At 30.2% G+C, this 19,540-nt stretch overlaps 1 protein-coding gene across 2 annotated transcripts; it reads right to left on the bottom strand.

Annotated features, from left to right (window-relative positions):
- Positions 12,594-19,046, bottom strand: LOC109332127 (ubiquitin-conjugating enzyme E2 variant 1A-like). 2 transcript variants are annotated; one of them, XM_019566962.1, is made up of 5 exons: positions 18,891-19,046; positions 15,313-15,452; positions 14,628-14,753; positions 14,426-14,552; positions 12,594-12,850 (listed from the first exon to the last, which is right to left on the bottom strand). In XM_019566962.1, the coding sequence occupies exons 1-5, from the start codon at positions 18,916-18,918 to the stop codon at positions 12,792-12,794; spliced, it is 480 nt and encodes a 159-aa protein (XP_019422507.1). In that variant the 5' UTR covers positions 18,919-19,046; the 3' UTR covers positions 12,594-12,791. The 2 variants fall into 2 exon arrangements, with proteins under 2 accessions (XP_019422507.1, XP_019422506.1); XM_019566961.1 differs by lacking the exon at positions 18,891-19,046 and adding an exon at positions 18,535-18,613.

Here is a 19,540-nt window from a genome sequence, read left to right as displayed (position 1 = left end):
CTTTTGCTTTGAAATATTTTACCCCGGTTAGAATTTGGTATTTACATCTCCCTTTTCCATTGAAAACAATTCTTCTGTATGTGACATGCTTTGTGACAATAGTGACACTCCACATTCTTGTATCTGGACTTGGACTTACTTCTTCCCTTTTCTCTATCACCTTTTGGTTCCTTTCTATGACTTTTTCCCCAGGTTTTCAGTCACAAATACCTTAGAATGAGATGAAGTACCATGTGTCTTCCTTCTCATCTCCTCGTTAAGAATACTTCCCTTTATACTCTCCAAAGAGACAATACCATCAGGGGCTGAATTTGTAATTGAAACTCGAAATGTTCCCCAAGAATCTGGTAGAGTATTCACTAGCAATAGTCCTAACACTTCATCATCAAACTTGATACCCATTCCTGATAATTGATCAAGGACCCATTGAAAATCATTCAAGTGATCTGAAATAGACGCTCCCTCCTTATACCTCAAATTCATCAAGGAATTCAACAAGTACAAATTATTATTCTCTTATTTAGAAGCGTACAAAGATTCAATTTTCTTCCATAAAGATTTTTGCATTTTCCTCATTAGCAATGTGATTGTAGACATTGTCTTCTACATATTGCCAAATGAAACCACAAATGTGTTGATGTTGAAAACTCCAATTCTCATCAGACTTGGACTCTGGCTTCTCAGTAGTATCATTCAAACATATCATTCTATGTGCATTTGCCTCCATCATTCAAGCAAGTCAAATAACCTCAAACCCCAAAGAGCTCTGATGCCAATCTGATGGGAAATTCAACACAATAACAATGGAAATTCTAACAGACTATATGCAGCGGATAATAATTTCTCCAACTTGCTAGAATCTATGAGGAGTAATATCAAATAATATAGTTACACACAAGGGACGCCGGAATTTTAACATAAAAATCTTCCCAATATGACATGTAAAAACCACGGGCACAAGCCAGTCAATAAAGCTTCACTATAATCAAAATAGGAATACAAGAGTGTATCTAAAATACAACATAAAATGTGCTCAACAATACGGCATACAACAGAGCAAACAAGCTTAAAAATGAGAACAAGAAAAACTAGAAAAAACCAGAAAAACAACTATTGTAACAGCTCGTTTTCTACCACTTTGGACGTCGTCTCATCGAACCAACCGTTCAGGATGAGGTACTATAAGTTGTGAATCTGCTGTCCAAATTTCAGCTCGATCCAACGGTAAACGAAGACGCAGTCGCAAATTTCTCACGGCTGCTCGGAGTTCCTACTGTTTGAGTTTTCTTATCTTCTCTCACACTTTTCAATTGTCTCTTTTTGCATAAATTTCCTTCACACCCTTGCCATATTTGACCCTTATCTATTAGATTAAGTGGGATAAGTGAGTTTTGCCCAACTGGGTCTTTCTCCATATAGGAAGGGAACCCAAACCCAACGATGAATCACCTAATTTATATTTTCCTTGATTTTGAAATTACTAGATTGATTTGAAATGATTCTAGAATAGCATCATTTATGCTATCACGCGTTTCAAACCAGTATTGGGTTGTATGTACTCACTAACTAAGTTTGAATCACCAATGGGTTTGTATGGAATTGTTGTTATATGATATATCCCATTTTTCATGTTTACAATTTTACACATTCGAGCCATAGCATTATGTGAACCAACTTACTTATCAAATGTGTTAGTCTTGAACAAGCTTGAGTTACCAAAATTTGTTCAACCCAGGTCTAATATTATACAAATACACATTTCATCCAACTCACATGTATATATCTTTACTAATAAAATATTAGGACTTAAACACCTAAAGAGAGTCATACTCAAAGGAATAGTCTATTAATTGGGAGATCTTTATTATTTAAGTAAGACATTGAGTTTGTTATGTTAACAAATGTGAGACTCTTTCTATTATCGGCCCCTTCAAGGGTTAGCATTCATAACTATTTTTACTCTATTGACATTCACCCGATAATAGTCTTTTATATTTTGGAGGCTTTAGTCGCTTATGAATATTCGATAATATACCTTAATTCATAATTCTTTATGTGACACAACTCTTAATGAAAGCATCAAACGTTACAACTTAAGCAATTTTGAGGAGAGCACAATGTATAAGACTAATCTATTATGTATGAAAGTTTAATAGTTAAGTATTACTTTAAATTTGTTATGCTACCAAGTCTAGAACTCCTAACCTAATTTGTAAAGTTTTTATCATCAAACTTTGATTTGTTCACTTCCCTATTTTCTTTGGAATATTTTAATGTTGGGTTTGATTCATGCCGCATATATAAAAGGACTTTGGTGAAACAAAACAAACCTAATAATCTATATGCCTAAATTTGTTTTATCTCCTGCTATTAGTTACAAAATTGATGCTCATTAAAAGAAGTTCAAACTCTAAGGAAAACAATTATTGGACTCACTTGTGTCACTTCATAATTGGGACAATAAATTATGCATGGTGAAAGATAGAAAAAATCACTACATGGGTCCTCTCATCATGGATAGCGAAATTGAATGCATGTGTACATCACAATCATCATTGTTACTTTTGTGAAAATGTTAATCATTCCACTTTCTTCGGTTTAAGAAAACTATAATTTCTTAGAGGTATATATAATCAATAATATTATTTTAACAATTGGTAATTTTTAGTTATCTTTTAGTTTTTGAATGAGATTTTGAGATATGCATACAAATAAAAGATAAAAAGTAAGTAAGAAAAATAACTTAATTTGTTTCAAGAAAAAATGTTAAATTTGAGATGTATAAATTATTGATGTATAATTGTGCTACTGATATAAGCAGTTTGTTCGAATATTAATACGCTTTTGAAGGAATGTGATCTTTCGCATTTCTAATTGACCTTTCTTTTTCGTAATTATTATCCAGTGAATAAGCTAATATTGCAAGAAAAAGCTTTAAGCTAACATATATTTCATATTTAAATTAACATTAACCTTTCCTTCTCTTACCTAAAGCACAATCCTTTGTATTATTTTTTAGTAAAATATTTATTAAGTGATGGTGTAAATATATATATATATATATATATATATATATATATAATCTCTTTCATTTGATTATTTTTTCTGAAGTCAACGATAATTTGAAAATGAATAATATAGTGACAATGTAAAAATTCTTACATTATTGGTATATATATATTTTTCTTTTATTTTTTTTGGTGGATAGATACATCCATATATAATTTGAGATTGGCTTTTTATGGTACCGAAAAAACAGGTCTTTTTTTATTATGGTGTGAAAAAGGTCAACTAATTTTTAAAAATATTTTAACTAATATGCTTGAAAATTTATCTTGCTTCTTGCTGTTTTTTAGCATGTAATGCAATTTAAAAATGTTTTCAGTTGCGTCAACCTTACAATCCGTTGAATAAAGATACGGTCCATTCACACATATGCTCAACCTTAATTTGGGCACCTTTTCATGGAAATTTTGGTTGTGCAATATTACACAATTTCCTTCTGTGCGAAGCAAAAGAGGCAGATTCTTTATTTTCTCACTTATTGATCCAAGTGGAATTTACACATTTCGATATTTGAATTCATCTTTTCTGAAATAGGCCAGTTCTATGTGTACCGCATGTTACTTTACATGGAAACGAACTAATTTCTTAGCCCTCAGGTTAAATATAAATTAATTTTGTCTTTTCATTTTGTAACTGTTATTGATTTTCTAGATAAATAAAAGATTGTGTAGAAGTCATAATTGAGCTTTAGACTTCTATGAAATTTTGAAATTGTATGGAAGTTGAGTAACAAATTACCAACTTTTGTTTGCAAACATGTGTAGAGTCGGGAATCCCCTAGACGACTTCTTATGATGCTTATAAAATATATTGAAAAGTCGTAAACCGGTATCCAAATATTTTAATCGGACAGGTGAAAAATAGTTCGCTTTCAAACGAACTGATTTACACTTCACTTATTAGTTCTCACCAATTGTAATGAATTTCCTTTAAATGGTGTCATGTTCTCTCTATCCATTTACTTGCAAATTGAATTTTAGAGTTATCTTATAAATGTATTTCATAAATAAGGATGATAATAATCAGAATGAATTTGGGTAATGCACTAACACAAATTCAGACTCGACCCATTGCGAGTATTATTTGCAGGTATCCACATGTCTGGATATATTCATTATCATCCCTATTCATGAATTGTAACTCTTTTATTTCACTTCATTTCCATCCAAAACAAAACTAAGAACCAATCAAATAGTTTTAGTTAAATACCACATTTAGAGGAAGAGAATTGATCTCATAACTAACCTTATTGTTAGGATATTGGTTCAAAGGACTACATGTATGAATAAGCTAGTTCTTATAACAAAGACATCCCTTTCTATTAAGCAATTTTTTCCAAGATTGAGTTAAGCCTGATCCGTTTTAATTTTAAAGATCACATTCATTTTAAAAATCATTGTCAGAACCTATCGTAGTCGTAAGGCTGAGCTATCAACGACTGTTTAATTTTTTGACTTGAGTATAGTGTTAAAGATTCCACGTTAACAATATGCAATATATAATTGAGATAATAATATAATGTTATATGTATATATTAAGGTGGGGATAAAATTATCTATATCTACTACTAAAATCTTACCAAGCGATAATTTTGCATAATGGACCGTACTTTTGGGTACTGAATATTTTTGGAGTTTATAAGTGTAGTTTTCATGCATACGTTTATATATATAAAAGTGATTTAGGTAATCATAAATGAGAAAAGTTAATATGAATTATTGATCTTATTTGAATGGTCAAGATTAAAAGAAGTAATAATGTGATTAATAATTAACTTTTATTCTTAATCATTCATGTATGATCATAAAACTCCAATTTATTGTTCATGAATGTCAATGATATTGAGATAATAATTTTAGAAAAAAAGATGAATATATTGACAATATAATGAATTTTACATTGTTATTTTATTATTCATTGTTTATACATAATAATTACTGAGTTTTAAATATAAGTAATACAAATAGATATATATAAAAAAAATTATCGTAACCATGCATAAACAATTTACTTGAAATGTGAAAGATCATAGTCAAGTGTGTCAAATCCTCACTAAAAGCCCCTTTTACATATGAGCTTGAGTTGAATATGATTAGGATTGGACAAAGACATTTCTCCATCCATTGTAGCATTAACAATTTGCATTTAAAGCTTGTTCAATGGTCAATTCAAGCCAAACTTTGTAGGTATAAAGCAAAGGAAGTTGATTCATAAAATATTAAACTAGCAAGACGAAACTCCTAAGAACAACTACAATTCATTATGAATAATAATAAATGATAACAGTCTGGTTAAGGAATATAAACATTAAGTTCACTCATCTTTAGTATTGAGTAAACTATTTTCTAATTAAATTAAAATTTACACACTTATTGTATAATTTCTTAATTGGTTAATTTTGCCCCGAATGAAATTCACCTACACAGAAGAAAACATTGTAATTTTTAAATTTTAGCATTTGGAGTCCTCAAACATGTGATGCCTTTAGAAAAAGCTATGCTTTTATATATGGAGCATTGACTAACTTAGTTAAGTAGTTCAACAAATACAAGTTAGGAAAAAGAGAGAAGACTTTGGAAGTATATATAGTCAATATTCAATTTTATTTGTACATAAGGGAAGTAATATATCTTATATAATATATTTATATTCTATCAGTGTAAAGATTTATATACAATATATGGATAATCTACTATTCATTTTTATTATTAATATTTAAAAGTCAATAATATTCAAAAAATGAATGGTGGATGATACGATAACAGTGTAAATCCCTTACACTGTGAATGTTATTAATATCGTATCAATTATCAAACTAGTCAGGGAACTGATATGGTATAGCGGTTCAATCAATGGTTCACTAATTGAACCGCATATCGGTGAAGTTAGATATACATATATATTATATTAACATTAATGTTAGAAAGTCAATAAAAACCAATATTTTTTATTTTCATTAAAAAATAAATTTTAAATAAAAATTGACCGGTATGATTGGTACGGTTCAATTGAAAATCAGCCGGTATAACCAATTTTAATCGGTATAATTGCATGACCAGTATAATTGTTATATCCTACCAGTATTATGATCAATTTACCGGTTAAATCGACCAACACAAACCAGTTATTACAAAAGTGAATACATACATTCTTTTCTCCATGGTTAAAATGTTTAGAAAGAAACACATTCCAAACGTAAGGTACCCTACCATCACATGGGAAATAGGAGTGGAAATAGTAATACAAATGGAATATGTCACATTCAATCCACAAATGAACCTCTGGAATAAATGGTTAATGACACTATATAAATTATGAAGTGATACTATTTCATAATAATATATACATGTAACATAAACCCCTCGAGTATAAAATCGTGAGAAATCACTTTACAAAATTGTAGGTTTGAAGTCATAATTTAGGATAATCTATTCTTAGTTTCACTGCATATAATTGACTACATAGATTAAATATTGTCACATTACTCTATCATATATCATGTACATTTATCAAATATTGATTTATAATTTCTCTTAGTTATTTCATATGTAATTTTTTTTGGTCTAATTTTGCCTAAAAAAATTGGACTAATTTTCATTTAATTTACTCTTTCTAGCGTGACTTCCTACTGGGACAGTCCTGACATCTTACAAGCCTGGTGCGGCAAAAAAAATTGGGGTCCAAAATTATAAAAAAAAATTGAACAAAATTGAGAATCCAACACTAATTGTGAGATCGAAATAAAAATATGGATATATCATATATCAATTTTTTTCAAGACCTTGAGTCTAATATATATTATGATAATATAAAACAATAATTATCATAACCAATATAATATTGAAAAAATTTATTTGTAGAGTAATAAACTTTGATTATATATAAAAAGTAATAAAAATCAATAACATATTTATCATGGGTTATTTGTGTGTGTAAAAATTATTTAGAGCCCTCTTGAACTATGGGCCTTATGTCGCGCACTTGTGGCACACCCACATGCACGACCCTTTCTTCTTACAATCTCCTCTCGACATGTGCAAAAACCAACTAAGGTATAATTTTATGGCTTTTTATAGTATAAGATACCCATATTTCTCTATTGTGTTCATTCCATATCATATATTGTATATTGTATTTATTCATCCAACATAATGTTCTAATCTTTGTTAAATTAAGTATTTTCTCGTTGACATTCTACTACCCAATATTCAATCTCATATAACAATATGAATCTTATAGTTGTGATGTGAAATTTCCCCTTAAGATTTAGTGGCATCTTTGGATCACATATGACACCTAAAACCCTCCGTTAATTTCCAAACTTATCTAGCACAATAACAAATGAGATTGGGTTCAAATGTCTCCAAAATATACATCATATTATAAATAAATAAAACAAAAAAGTGCAACAAATAATAACAATATAATATATATATATATATATATATATATATATATACTGATATATTATTATATAAAGGCAAAATATGTCTAAGAGGTATATAGGTAATTGAATAAACGTAATTTTTATATTTCAATTTTACCCTTACTACTATATAAACGCAAAATATACCTGAAAGACATTCAGGTAATTGGACATGTATTATTTCATTTAATTCCATTTATATATTTAAATGGTGGTATATGATTACTTTGGTTACTTTTTAAATAAAGAACATATTATGTTCTTTGAAACACTCAAAAACTAAATAACTTGACATTTTTATGCTCTATTCTCCATATTTAAAGATTATCTCATGTTCATCTTTGATATAATTTTTTCAGATAAGGAAGATCACACTTTTGAATAAAAGAATAAAGACTTACTTTTTCTTAGTAGATATCTCTTTTGTAATAATTTATATCATATAGAGACTCTACACTCAATCACAAACTATAGTCAAAATTATAATATCATATATAATTAAAGATTCAATAAAAAATTTAATATCATGTACACTTAATACAAAAACAAATGTGATATAATTCTATAAAATAAAATATATAAAAATTAAATATACAATACTAGAAAATAAGTATGTGGCACTCGTGTCTATCAACAGACTAATCATCATCAACATAATACCTATCTTAATAATTGTATATTGTTGTTATTAATATGTGATATATTATTATAATATAAAATTAATTCCCTCCTTATAGTTGTAGAAGTGCTATACTTCTAATATCCTAATTGGTAACAATATATATAACCTAAAAGCAATTATAAGAGTAAAAAGAAGAAAATACTCTCAGAAACTGTAGCAGGCAACTGCAGCAAAAGAGAGTAAGTGAAAAAGAAATATTTAATTGGTTCTATAAATTTCTCATATAAAGGGAATTCACGATACTATGACTTAATAATTAACTTTGTCATATTTTACCCTTACTTGTAATTTATATTTTCATCTTACGTTTTATTATCTCTCTATAATTAAATTTATTATTATTACTGGAAATAAATTTTAATCTATATAAAAAGTATCTTCTATTTTAAATTTTAATATATATCTTTTAATTTTGTAACCATTAATCTAAATATTAAATTATAAAATGGGATATGTAATATCAAAATGTCTATCAAATGGTGTAAGTAACTACCATATAGACTAATTTGCAATTCCTCACCTTAATCCTACGTAACCACGAGTAGCATAATAATTATCTATCTCACCTCAAATTAAACATTATAATAAATAAATAAAATTATAATATAAAGTACATCCAATATAAAAAGTGTTTTAATTCTTCAAAATAAAATATATAAAAATTGAATATTTAATACCTTAAAATAAGAATATACATTGATATTGACATATACACTCGACACGCTAATCTGTACTATTAATAAAGGGAAAACACAAAATAATCACCAATCATGGTGTAATTTGTGTTTTCCTATTTTGTCCTCAATATCTTTTTATTTCTACCAAAAAACATATAATATTATTTTCTTATTTTATCCTTATTATCTTCTTATTTTAAAAGTGTATTTAAAAAATTGAATATTAGACCAATTGAATATCACGAGAGTGCATGTCAACACGCTAGTTATATATAAAGCCAAAACTTGAAATAACTTCTCTCATGATGTAATTTTTATTTCCTATTTTGTCATTCAGGTTATTTAATTTTTACAAAAAAACTATATAATTCTAAGCAACCACCACCAATACATTAATTAACCACATATCTCACCTTAAATTAAACATTATCATAAACACCAAAAAAACATAATATAAAATACACCGAACACAACAAATACATTCTAATTCAAAAAAAATGAAATATATAAAAAATGAATATGTAGTATCACATAATATTCACGGGCAGACATAAAGTGCATGTACACACTAGTAATAATAAAAGCAATCTAACTATAAAAAGTGGCCATATAAAATAACAAAACAAATAATCAGTCTTTATTCCCTCAGTAGAGAATAAAGTGTAAATTCACACAGCAGAGAAGGCATAACCCTCACAGCATGCTTTGCTCTTAACTCTTAGATCATCATTGCCTTTTATATACAAATTTCCAAGTTTAGACTTTGGTAGATAATGAGAGCTTTATTTGAAAACAAATCTCACTTAAGAAAATAATCATGGATGATATCATACCATAAACAATCAAAATATAAGAGATTGTAGTTGAATGCAAATGAAATTGATTGATGCCTACGTATCAAACAAACTCCCCATAATAGAGACTAAGTATAAAACATAATTCCTTCAAACACGTCTAAACACAATCCTTATAGTCAAGTCCTTTTAGGAAAATGAAACTTTATATTTAAATGTATCTTTCTTTTATTTTTAAAACCCATTTGTCAAATAAATAAATAAATATTTTTTTGCATGATTGACTACCATATAAGTTCACTACTCTCAAATCATGCAACATTCAACGTATAATTTAAGTTTCTTTCCCTATCACACACATGGATGGTGACTTGGTGGGTACATGACCATGTTGGGAAGGAGTAACCAATGGTTATTCGATCAAAACCAAAATAACATAGCATATCTTTTGTCCCAAAACATGTGTCATTTCATGAGTCACTTATTTTGATTGATTGAAAAAATGTATATAAATTAAAAATTTAATAATTAAATATTTTTCTAACAAATCAAAAGTAATGACAAATGAAATTATACACTTTGTGAGACAGAATATATCATCTCGAAAAGAAAAGCGAATTGTAAGAGGAAAGGAAGGTCACCTCACATTCAATAATGAAGCCACCCTTTGTTTCTCTCCCATATAATTTTTTGTTTGCATGCATTATTAAGTTTACATGGGAAGTTATGAGGATTTTTGTCATTGCCTTTTGATGTGCCACCACAAGTATACTACACTACAACTATACCATAAGTGCTTTTTCTTCCTCAACTTCCGACCAAAAAGCCAATCTCATTTTGCCCCCAACAGATAAGGTTTTTGATGAGTTATACCATCACAACTATGGCATTATTACCTTTATATAAATGCCACCAACCCCATTACTTGATTTTGGTGTTGATTGAATCTTTGTCTGGACTATATATAGATGGAATAACCTCATGTCATGATTATATGGCTTATATTGCTCCTCTTCATATTCGATGTTGGATGCCATTCATGCACACAAAATGTGAAAACATTTATTAATGTATTAAAAAACTTAATCGTATCGAATACCAAAAAAGCGACAATTATGGATGGTTGGATTATTTAAACTTGATGTCAGATGTTTGATTCATATTGTGTTTATGAAAAAGACTTTGTTAATAGAGGTTGTACCCAATTAGAGGATCTTTCTGCTCCTATTTCTAAAAATTAAAATACAATAAAACAAAATTGAGGGGATTAGCAAATAAATAACAGTAAATCAGAAATGAACTCTTATTACAGGTCCTTTGATTGAGAGTATGGATGCTTCAACCATTTTGGAAAGCATTGTAGAAAGGTTCATACATTTGAACAAGAGGAATGGGAAACAGATGAAATAATTGGAAGCTCCATACTGTGCATGTTGCAAGCTGGATATCTTGGATGCAGTATATCCACATCCACGTGAAAGTGTCATTTGCATCTTTAGTGTCATATATTCCATTCAAATCCCGAGCAAAATTATGTAAAATGTTGGACCAGATGAGAGTTAAACTTTTACCCAATAGTAAGGTTGATTGTTTTATGATTTAGAGGCTATCAATTCAAATCCTCAAAAAAGCATTTTTGTTTGCAAGAGTAAACATGTATACATGTATTATCTCATATCCAACTGGGTAGAAATTTTGTGCATTATACCACATTTTTTAAAAGTAAATGATCATTTTGCTCTCTAAAAAATTTGTTTTTACTAATTTAATCTCTGAAAAATTAGAAAACTAAGAATGATCTCTGATCTCAAATGTTAGTCAAATTAATTTTTTAAACATTTTTATGACTTTTTTTATAGATATTTTAGTCCTTGGCAAGAACCATTTTGATTAACATTCACAAAATTAAAAGACTAATTTGTATTTTTACTTTTTCCAATGATTAAATTGATAAACGCGAAATTGACTAAAGTTCACTGGTTTTATAAAGGAAGGAGGCTTTACTATAAAGTTGTTCAATGTAACTTGTATCTTTCAGCTGGCCAATGGTAATGGTTATTAGGCTCCGATATATAGTTTGAGCAATCTACTTAGATTGGAGTACGGGACATGAATAATTGAAGGCAAAAATTGTGAAACAAATTATAAAACTGACTGCAGGGACTAAATTTGATTTGTAATTGGTTTCCAAACTCTAAAAGATTGTCTAGAATACATACTTATCTCATTTTTTTAGCTACATCTACACCACAATTTCAGTTTCTTTCATCTTGAATAATCCACACAATGTGCACCCTTATAAATGTATGCATGAGTTTTTCCATCTTGTGTAAATTAGGACTACAGACAGCTCCATCAGACTCGTTACTAAGCATCAACCAAAACTCATCACGCGTCACATCCTACTTCAAGGCTCATGAGGCACCCAGCCCCTCAATCCTACTTCAATTGTCTTAGAGTCTATTTGCGAGTTAAATTTTAGACGGAAATGGAAGGTTTAAAAAATATAAAATACATTTATGAGATGACTATGAAGCATTTCATTTCCCTTCTCTGATTCACAAACGCACCCTTAGACAAACATGATGCATGCAATATCTGATGCTTACATTAATAATGCAACAGTCATTTTCTTGTAAAACAATGAAGTTGGTTTCATCAACAAAACACAATGAAGTGTAAGGCCCTATTTAATATTCAAGTTCTAAATCAAAGGTCTCATTTCTTTTCTTGTGATTCTCCCCCATAAATAATACCTTTTTTAACAGTGATCTTATACAGCCAATAAATTGGCACAGAAAAAAATGACTGGATGCACCATTGAACTTTTAGTAACAAAGTTGGTAAACAATTCAATGACAAATTGAATGCTACACTAGAATTTTAGAATGAGAGTATGCACATGGATCCATACTTTCATTACATGAACACAAAAAATTCAGAAGGTTCCCACTGCCAAATTGAATTCCACAGCAAAACCAGTTTAAACACAATTTGAAATAAAATTTCAAAGATAAGATAGTCTCTTTGATTGATCCAGGTTACATAGGCAAATGGTCCATAATTACATTTATAAATGCATTCACCCATGAACTGGGATGCGAATATAATTTATTTACATTATTATTCTTGGATTCTCACCCGAATTACACGATACAACATCTCAGCACTAATCCCTTCTGATCAATCCTGCCTTCTTCATTGCCTAAGAGTCATAAATACAATCATTCAGCTTCCTCATATCATCACATGTAAGTCTCATAACACATAACAGAAAGTAAACCTTTTAGGCCTTCTTCATTGCCTAAAAGTAAGGGTGGAAACACATCAGACCGCCTATCAGGGCCCTATTACCTAGCCTATAACAGGCTAGACCAAACCAGATTTTTTTCATGAACAGGTCAGGCTCAGGCTTCTTGAAAAGCCTATTTACTTTAACAAGCCAGACTTTAGGCCATCTAAAAGGCCTATTAAGCCTAACAGGCCGGCCTATTTAGTTATATTATGTAATATATTTATATTATACAATTTTAATATAAGTAATATTGTAATATATATGTAATTTTAATATAAAATTGTATACAAAAATATAATTTAATTGTTAGGGTTAAAAAAGTCTAATTAAAAGTATGAATATTAGCATATTTAGTATAGCAAGCCTTTAAACAGGCTAACAGGTCAGACTAAGCTTTTAAACAGGTCAGGCATAGGCTTTGAAAAAAAAAAAATTAAACAGGCTAACAGGTCAGGCTCCTATATGCTATATAGGCCGAGCATGTTTAAGGCAAAGTCTAACCTATTTCCACCCTTACCTAAAAGTCATAAATACAATCATTCAGTTCTAACAAGAAGTAATAATCTATTCAGCAAAGCTTAGAAGAGGGGAGTTTAAATTTGAGCCACAGTCAGTGTAAAGTGTTTTGCACTATGAAGGGGCATTTGGCACATCATTAAAAAAAGTTTGACTTCCTAGACCGTGGTTGTGATAGTCAAATTCCTTTTACTATTTTGGCAATGCATGAGTGGATAATCATTAAAAATTTGTAATTTGTTATGCAAACAAAACGGTCCCTCCGTAACCAGTCATCAATAATATGATTAATATCAAATAAATCATTTTCATTTTTAGTAAATTTACCAAGCGTTGTAGTCATAGTGATCCTCCTATTCAACTATTTCAACCATTTCCGAATACCTCATAACATCTTCAGGGATAATATCAGCAAAAATGATATATAATTTATTAGTGGTAAATTAAGTAAACATACAGAGGACTCATAGTTTAGGCACTAAGTTTTGAATTTGTTTCCTGAAATATAATTAAAATATACTATTTGAAGATTCAAGTATTTAAATATCAAATTTGGGGATTAGCCACACAAATGCAATGCACTACCTCAGAACAATCCATCAGAAAATCCTTAAAAAACTACTATAACAAGTTAAATGCTGAACAGATCAGAAGTAATTAAGTACTTCAAGTTTTCAGAAACTTCATTGCCAAAGCATGGCAAGCTCAACAGGATCAATACACTAAATAATTTCTGAAAATTGACTTTCAATCATTTCATTTAACCAACAGACACAGCAACTTCACATCCAAAAAGGCAGTAATCCATCTATCACAATATAAGACCATCTATGACCACAGGTTTGGAGTTTGGAAAATAACGAAAGAGTCGCAAATGACAAATTTACAAAAGACATTGATCTCATGCATATAAAAATGATAAATTGAGATTAAAAAAACTAGCAACAATCAGAAATAATATTAGCACACCTTCAGGAGGCTGAGCTAGCTTCCGGTTTTGTGGAGAAGTCATTTCTTTCTTCAATTGCATCAAAATGTCTTCCATTGTACACTCTCTTTGCCAATTAGCAAGCATAGGAAATAAATGTGGCTCAACCTGGTAATTTAGTTATTTATGAGTTCTATTTCAACCACAACAGTGTAAGGAATTCATTGCAAAAATGTAACCTACCACTCCAGTTTCTTGGTTGACACAAGTCATGTTAATCCTTGTTTGAAATCTAACAGATGGTGGATTGTCTGGGTAATCCTGGCCGCAAAACAACTTCAACTGGTAGATACGCCCTTCATGAACAGTCTGGTAAAATAATCAACCAAATCATTATATTGTTACACAAATTTTACTTAGCAACTAGAAAGTGCCACAACAACATCACGTGAATGGAGTTAAGGCAACACAAAAATACTAATAGAGATAAAAGCATTTCAGATAACAATGGATACAATAAGAATAACGAAAAGAGAGAATGGACTTCAATTGCTTAGCAATATTAACTTTGTTATTTTAAACTATGTTTGCTCTGAACAACTCGAAGCCTTAAGAAAGTAGACTCCACAGGAAAGCACCATAACGTCCCCATAACCATTTAATTGACAAATAAGTATTTTTGGTAACCAAACCCACCCACTCTCCCCTTCATGATGATGGAAATATTATAACCTATTCCAAGATAAATGAAGCAAGCAAACACCATAGTTTACTAACACAAGTTGGTAAGGATGATGTGTATTGTTAAAGAAAATAAACAAGCAAAAGAGAGAGTCAAAGACATCTTAGGGGGAAAATCAGAAATTTTGCAAAGAGGTTTTTATTGCATCAAATGTAACAGAATTTGGGCAAAGAACAGAAAGCTTACACCTGGGGGGGCAATAATAGTACCAGTCCACGACTGCATGTATACATCATCAGCATCATCCATTCCATAGCTAACAGTTCCATCTCCAATTCCTTTCTCACCTCTCTCAAGCTCTTCCAATAATCTGAAACTCCTAGGAACTGCATAGAGAGACGCATACCATTTCACAAAAAAACTTCAAATTGCAGATCTACATTTTATTAAAGAAAAAAGTTGCAATAACTGGTGAACAGAGTCATTAATAAATTAAATTTATAAATAAGGTGAAATAAAAGGGAAATATGCAACCAACAGTGCAATGATTAAGGTATATTCTTAAAGGAAAGCACGAGATTAAAAGACTAAGATTGAAAGCATTCAAAGAATTTGTACAACATATGTTTTGATGAAGATAAAGTAAGCAAGACTTCATGACAACAACAAAGAAGCTATGATTTACTTTTATAGTCTCTTAGAATAAGTCTTATAATGTACTTTATCATTTATAGGTCTAAGATGAATGGGGTAAAGTCTTAAGCAATCATCAAACAGTCATATCATTGATCTAATAAGTTTAAAATGATTTAGATTGAGATATTTTTCTAAAAAGTGAGTTGTTCTCTCTGGATAATTGATTATGCATCAATTATGAAGGGATAATCGATTGTGATACAATTATTTGGGTCAGTGTTGCTATGAAACTGGTTTATGTAACAGTTAATCGATTGTGAGTTAGTGTTAATCAATTATGAGCTGTTGAAAACAGATAATCGATTACGACTTGGTGTTAATCGATTAACTTGTACTATCAACTAAAAAACAATTGTTTTTAAAAGGCTAGTTTCAAACAACTCATTCACAGATTCATTGATTCATCATTGTATTTTCGTTTTCACATTTTCAAGAGAGGTTCCAAGAACCCCATGAGAGAAACTCACTCATTTTCAAGAAAGTGATTTCTCATTTTTGAGATTCACTCCATCATCTCTAGTCTACATTCTTTGCATATTCAATGTAAGTGGTTAGAGCTTGATTGAAGAGTCTATGTCTAAAAATGTTTTGTATTTTCTGCACAATGAGGTGTATTGTTTCTACAACAAAAGAGTTTAGATCTTTTCTTTATGAAAGATAGGGAAATGTGAGAAGTGAGGTATCTTCCTACAATTCAAGGGAAAGAAGAGTCAAGTAGGCTTTTTCTCTAGAAGTTGTGAGGAATCAACGTTTTAGAGTTGAAGCAAATTAGGATGATCTACATAGTAGAAAATCCTCAAATCGGAAAGAGGGACTGGCCGGTGGATTGGCGTGAACCAGGATAAAATCCGCACTTCAATTTCTCTATCTCTTAACTCTTTTAATTTTGATTTATTGCTTTTCTATCACATAATTATTTTGTAAATCTTCATATAGAATTATTCAGATTAAAAGCTTTAATCCTTACATGGTTATTGAGAAATTCTTGTTCCCATTCAAATCAATTGATTTTTAGTTTTGTGCTGATAATCAACCCATAATTAATTATCAATCAATTATCAGAAGAATAATTGATTATTCACTCTGAGAGAAAATTAGTGTGTGCGAAGTGAAGCAGCAGAGTAACCTCACACCTACTCAATCTCTCTTCTAGGTGTGTGTAGAGCCCTTGTTTACCTAACACATTCAATAAATCTTGAGTACACATTTGACCACCCTTTTAAGTTCATTGATCATAGAATCTTCTCAAGATCTCTATTAACATATTCATTATAACTAGTAAAAACTAAAGTGAATGAATAGACCAATGGTTCCAGATGCTAATTATTTTAGCCCAAGAGTTATTTAGCCTGACTTCGGCCCAAAATTAATTGGGCCAACCAGATCTCAGCTCAAAAGTGATTGTCTGGCCCCATTTCATCTCATTTATAATCGATCCCAATTGGCCTGACCTACTCTAGTCTATTTTATTTCAAGTTCGGTAAAAGAATGGACCACATTTAAAATACTCAATCCTAACTAAGTCATTAACTCATATTATGAAGATTGATACTTGGGCTACAATTTATTTATAAAAAATATTAACAAATAAACTCAAATAAAACTGTGCATTTCTTTGAATAAGGTTAAAGATTAATAAAAATATTTCAAACAGTTTCCTTCAAGAAGATGGTTTGCCTACTTTCATAATCTGGATCAAGTTCCAGTTCAAGATTACAGAAGTAACATGAACTAGTAGTTGTGAATTGGGATGCAGGAAAGGAGAGGTAAGGCAAATTTAGTATCTATAATGCAAAGTACAAATGTGATAAAGGAAAGGAAAGATTTCTAAGAAACAGAACTCCCCAAATCACACATCCTCCCAAAATCAAAAGCATAAGACATTCCCCAGCATAGGATGAAAGGAGGGGTTACAAAATGAACTTCAGGGAACTCACACACATGAGTAGCATTGAGCACAAGATTGACATGTCACCCATATGATTCCAAAAGGAAGCACTAAAACCAATAACCACTACAGAAATATTTATAGACACTGGATTCCAAGGCCAACCTAATCCAAATTCCTACATGGACCATAGAAGTTACACCAAATGCCCTAATTTAGTACATTATCCCTTCTAGAATCGCCTGCTCTACACCACACCCCAGCATAAGTGGAGATAACAAGCTTGTAAACTATTCCATCGACTTTTACATGATTTTACACCCACTCTTTCATTTTATATGTATTTATATTACTTTCTAACCTTGTACACAAATACAACAATAGCCAATCCCACTAGCTAGATGGATCGAGCGACATCAAAATGTTCTATCATAAATCATGTTCATTGACAAAGTATTAATCTCTAAATCTTGCTATAAATGTGAGCCAACATTCAAGGAATCATGACAAATTCGGTGGCACAATTGAATGGATCACACAACAATAAAGCAACTAGCTAGATGCAATTATATATATGGAATACGCCAAAACACAGTGCCTCATATTTCTGCACTAAGATGACTACTTATGAATAGGAAGACATGCCTAGAATTTAACATCTCTACAAGCAATAATCCCATTGTTAAAACAATGAAACGGTGAGGGTAAACAAAAACACAGCAAATGGACGGATATCATTACATACTCTTAAAATTAAGACCTTTTTCTCCTTTTTTGTTGATTACACGGTCATTTTTTTCATTTTCGGATGTACGTCACAGTAAACAAGACGGCATAGTACACGAGGCTCTCACTCAATCCATTGTAGAAGTACACAGCCTTACTTTCGCAAACTAAAAGGTTATTTTCAGGATTTGAACTCATAACCTCCACAAGCAACTGTACCATTGCGCCGAGGATAAACAATAACAGTGAAATGATATAAAACATAATTCATAGAATCACAGGTCCAAAAGCAAAGTCTATATATAAATATAAATTATAAAATATGCAACAGAACCAGGTTCACCCATTTCAAAACAAGGAGACTGCAAATATGAATTACAACACAGAAAACAACGAGATACACAAAAAAGCTTCATCTTTGAAATGAATACAAATTTTGGGATAAAATGTTGGAAACTAAAAATTAAAAAGACGAGAATCGGTAGAAGAAGGGAGAAGATAGTTGAATACTGACCTACAACGGTTGATCCTTCGGAATCCATTGATGTTTGGGTAGAATGAAAGAGGGGAAGGAACGAGATAAGGTTTTGGGATTGTAGAAAGAGAAAGTCGCAGAAGTTAGAGAGAGAAAGTCACAAAAGTTAGAGAGAGAGAGTGGGAAGTGAAGTTCAATATTGAAGATTGCAATATTTGCAAATGTGGAAGGTTTAGCTGCAACTAAAATCTTATTATTATACTTTAATTAATTAATGGATTAATACTCAGACTGTAATAACTGTTTTTTTTTTTAAATTAATAGATAGTAACTATGTGCGAGTTTGTTTGTTTTTAGGAAGAAAAAAAAAACAAAGAATGAGGGAAGACTTTTTTTCTTCCCTTCATTACATCTAAAAATATACGAGGGATGAATTATATATTTCTCAAAAATGATATTTTCTAATACTAAATCATTTTAAAAAAAAAAATAAATTACACTAATATCTTCTAAGTTTTAGTGAAATTATACAAACAACTACTTTATTTTTACATGTACAAAACTCTTTGATTTTTATACATATCACTTAAAATCTCGACATGAGAAATAAGTGTGATCTTTTAAACAAAAAATACGATAAGTGTAATTAAATTAAACAAAATATGGTATATTGTGGAGATGGGTCCAAA

This window comes from Lupinus angustifolius, chromosome LG18, assembly GCF_001865875.1.
Source record: "Lupinus angustifolius cultivar Tanjil chromosome LG18, LupAngTanjil_v1.0, whole genome shotgun sequence".
Lineage (NCBI taxonomy): Eukaryota > Viridiplantae > Streptophyta > Magnoliopsida > Fabales > Fabaceae > Lupinus > Lupinus angustifolius.
The sequence above is the reverse complement of the archived record's forward strand: the minus strand, read 5'-3'. Positions and strand labels throughout refer to the sequence as shown.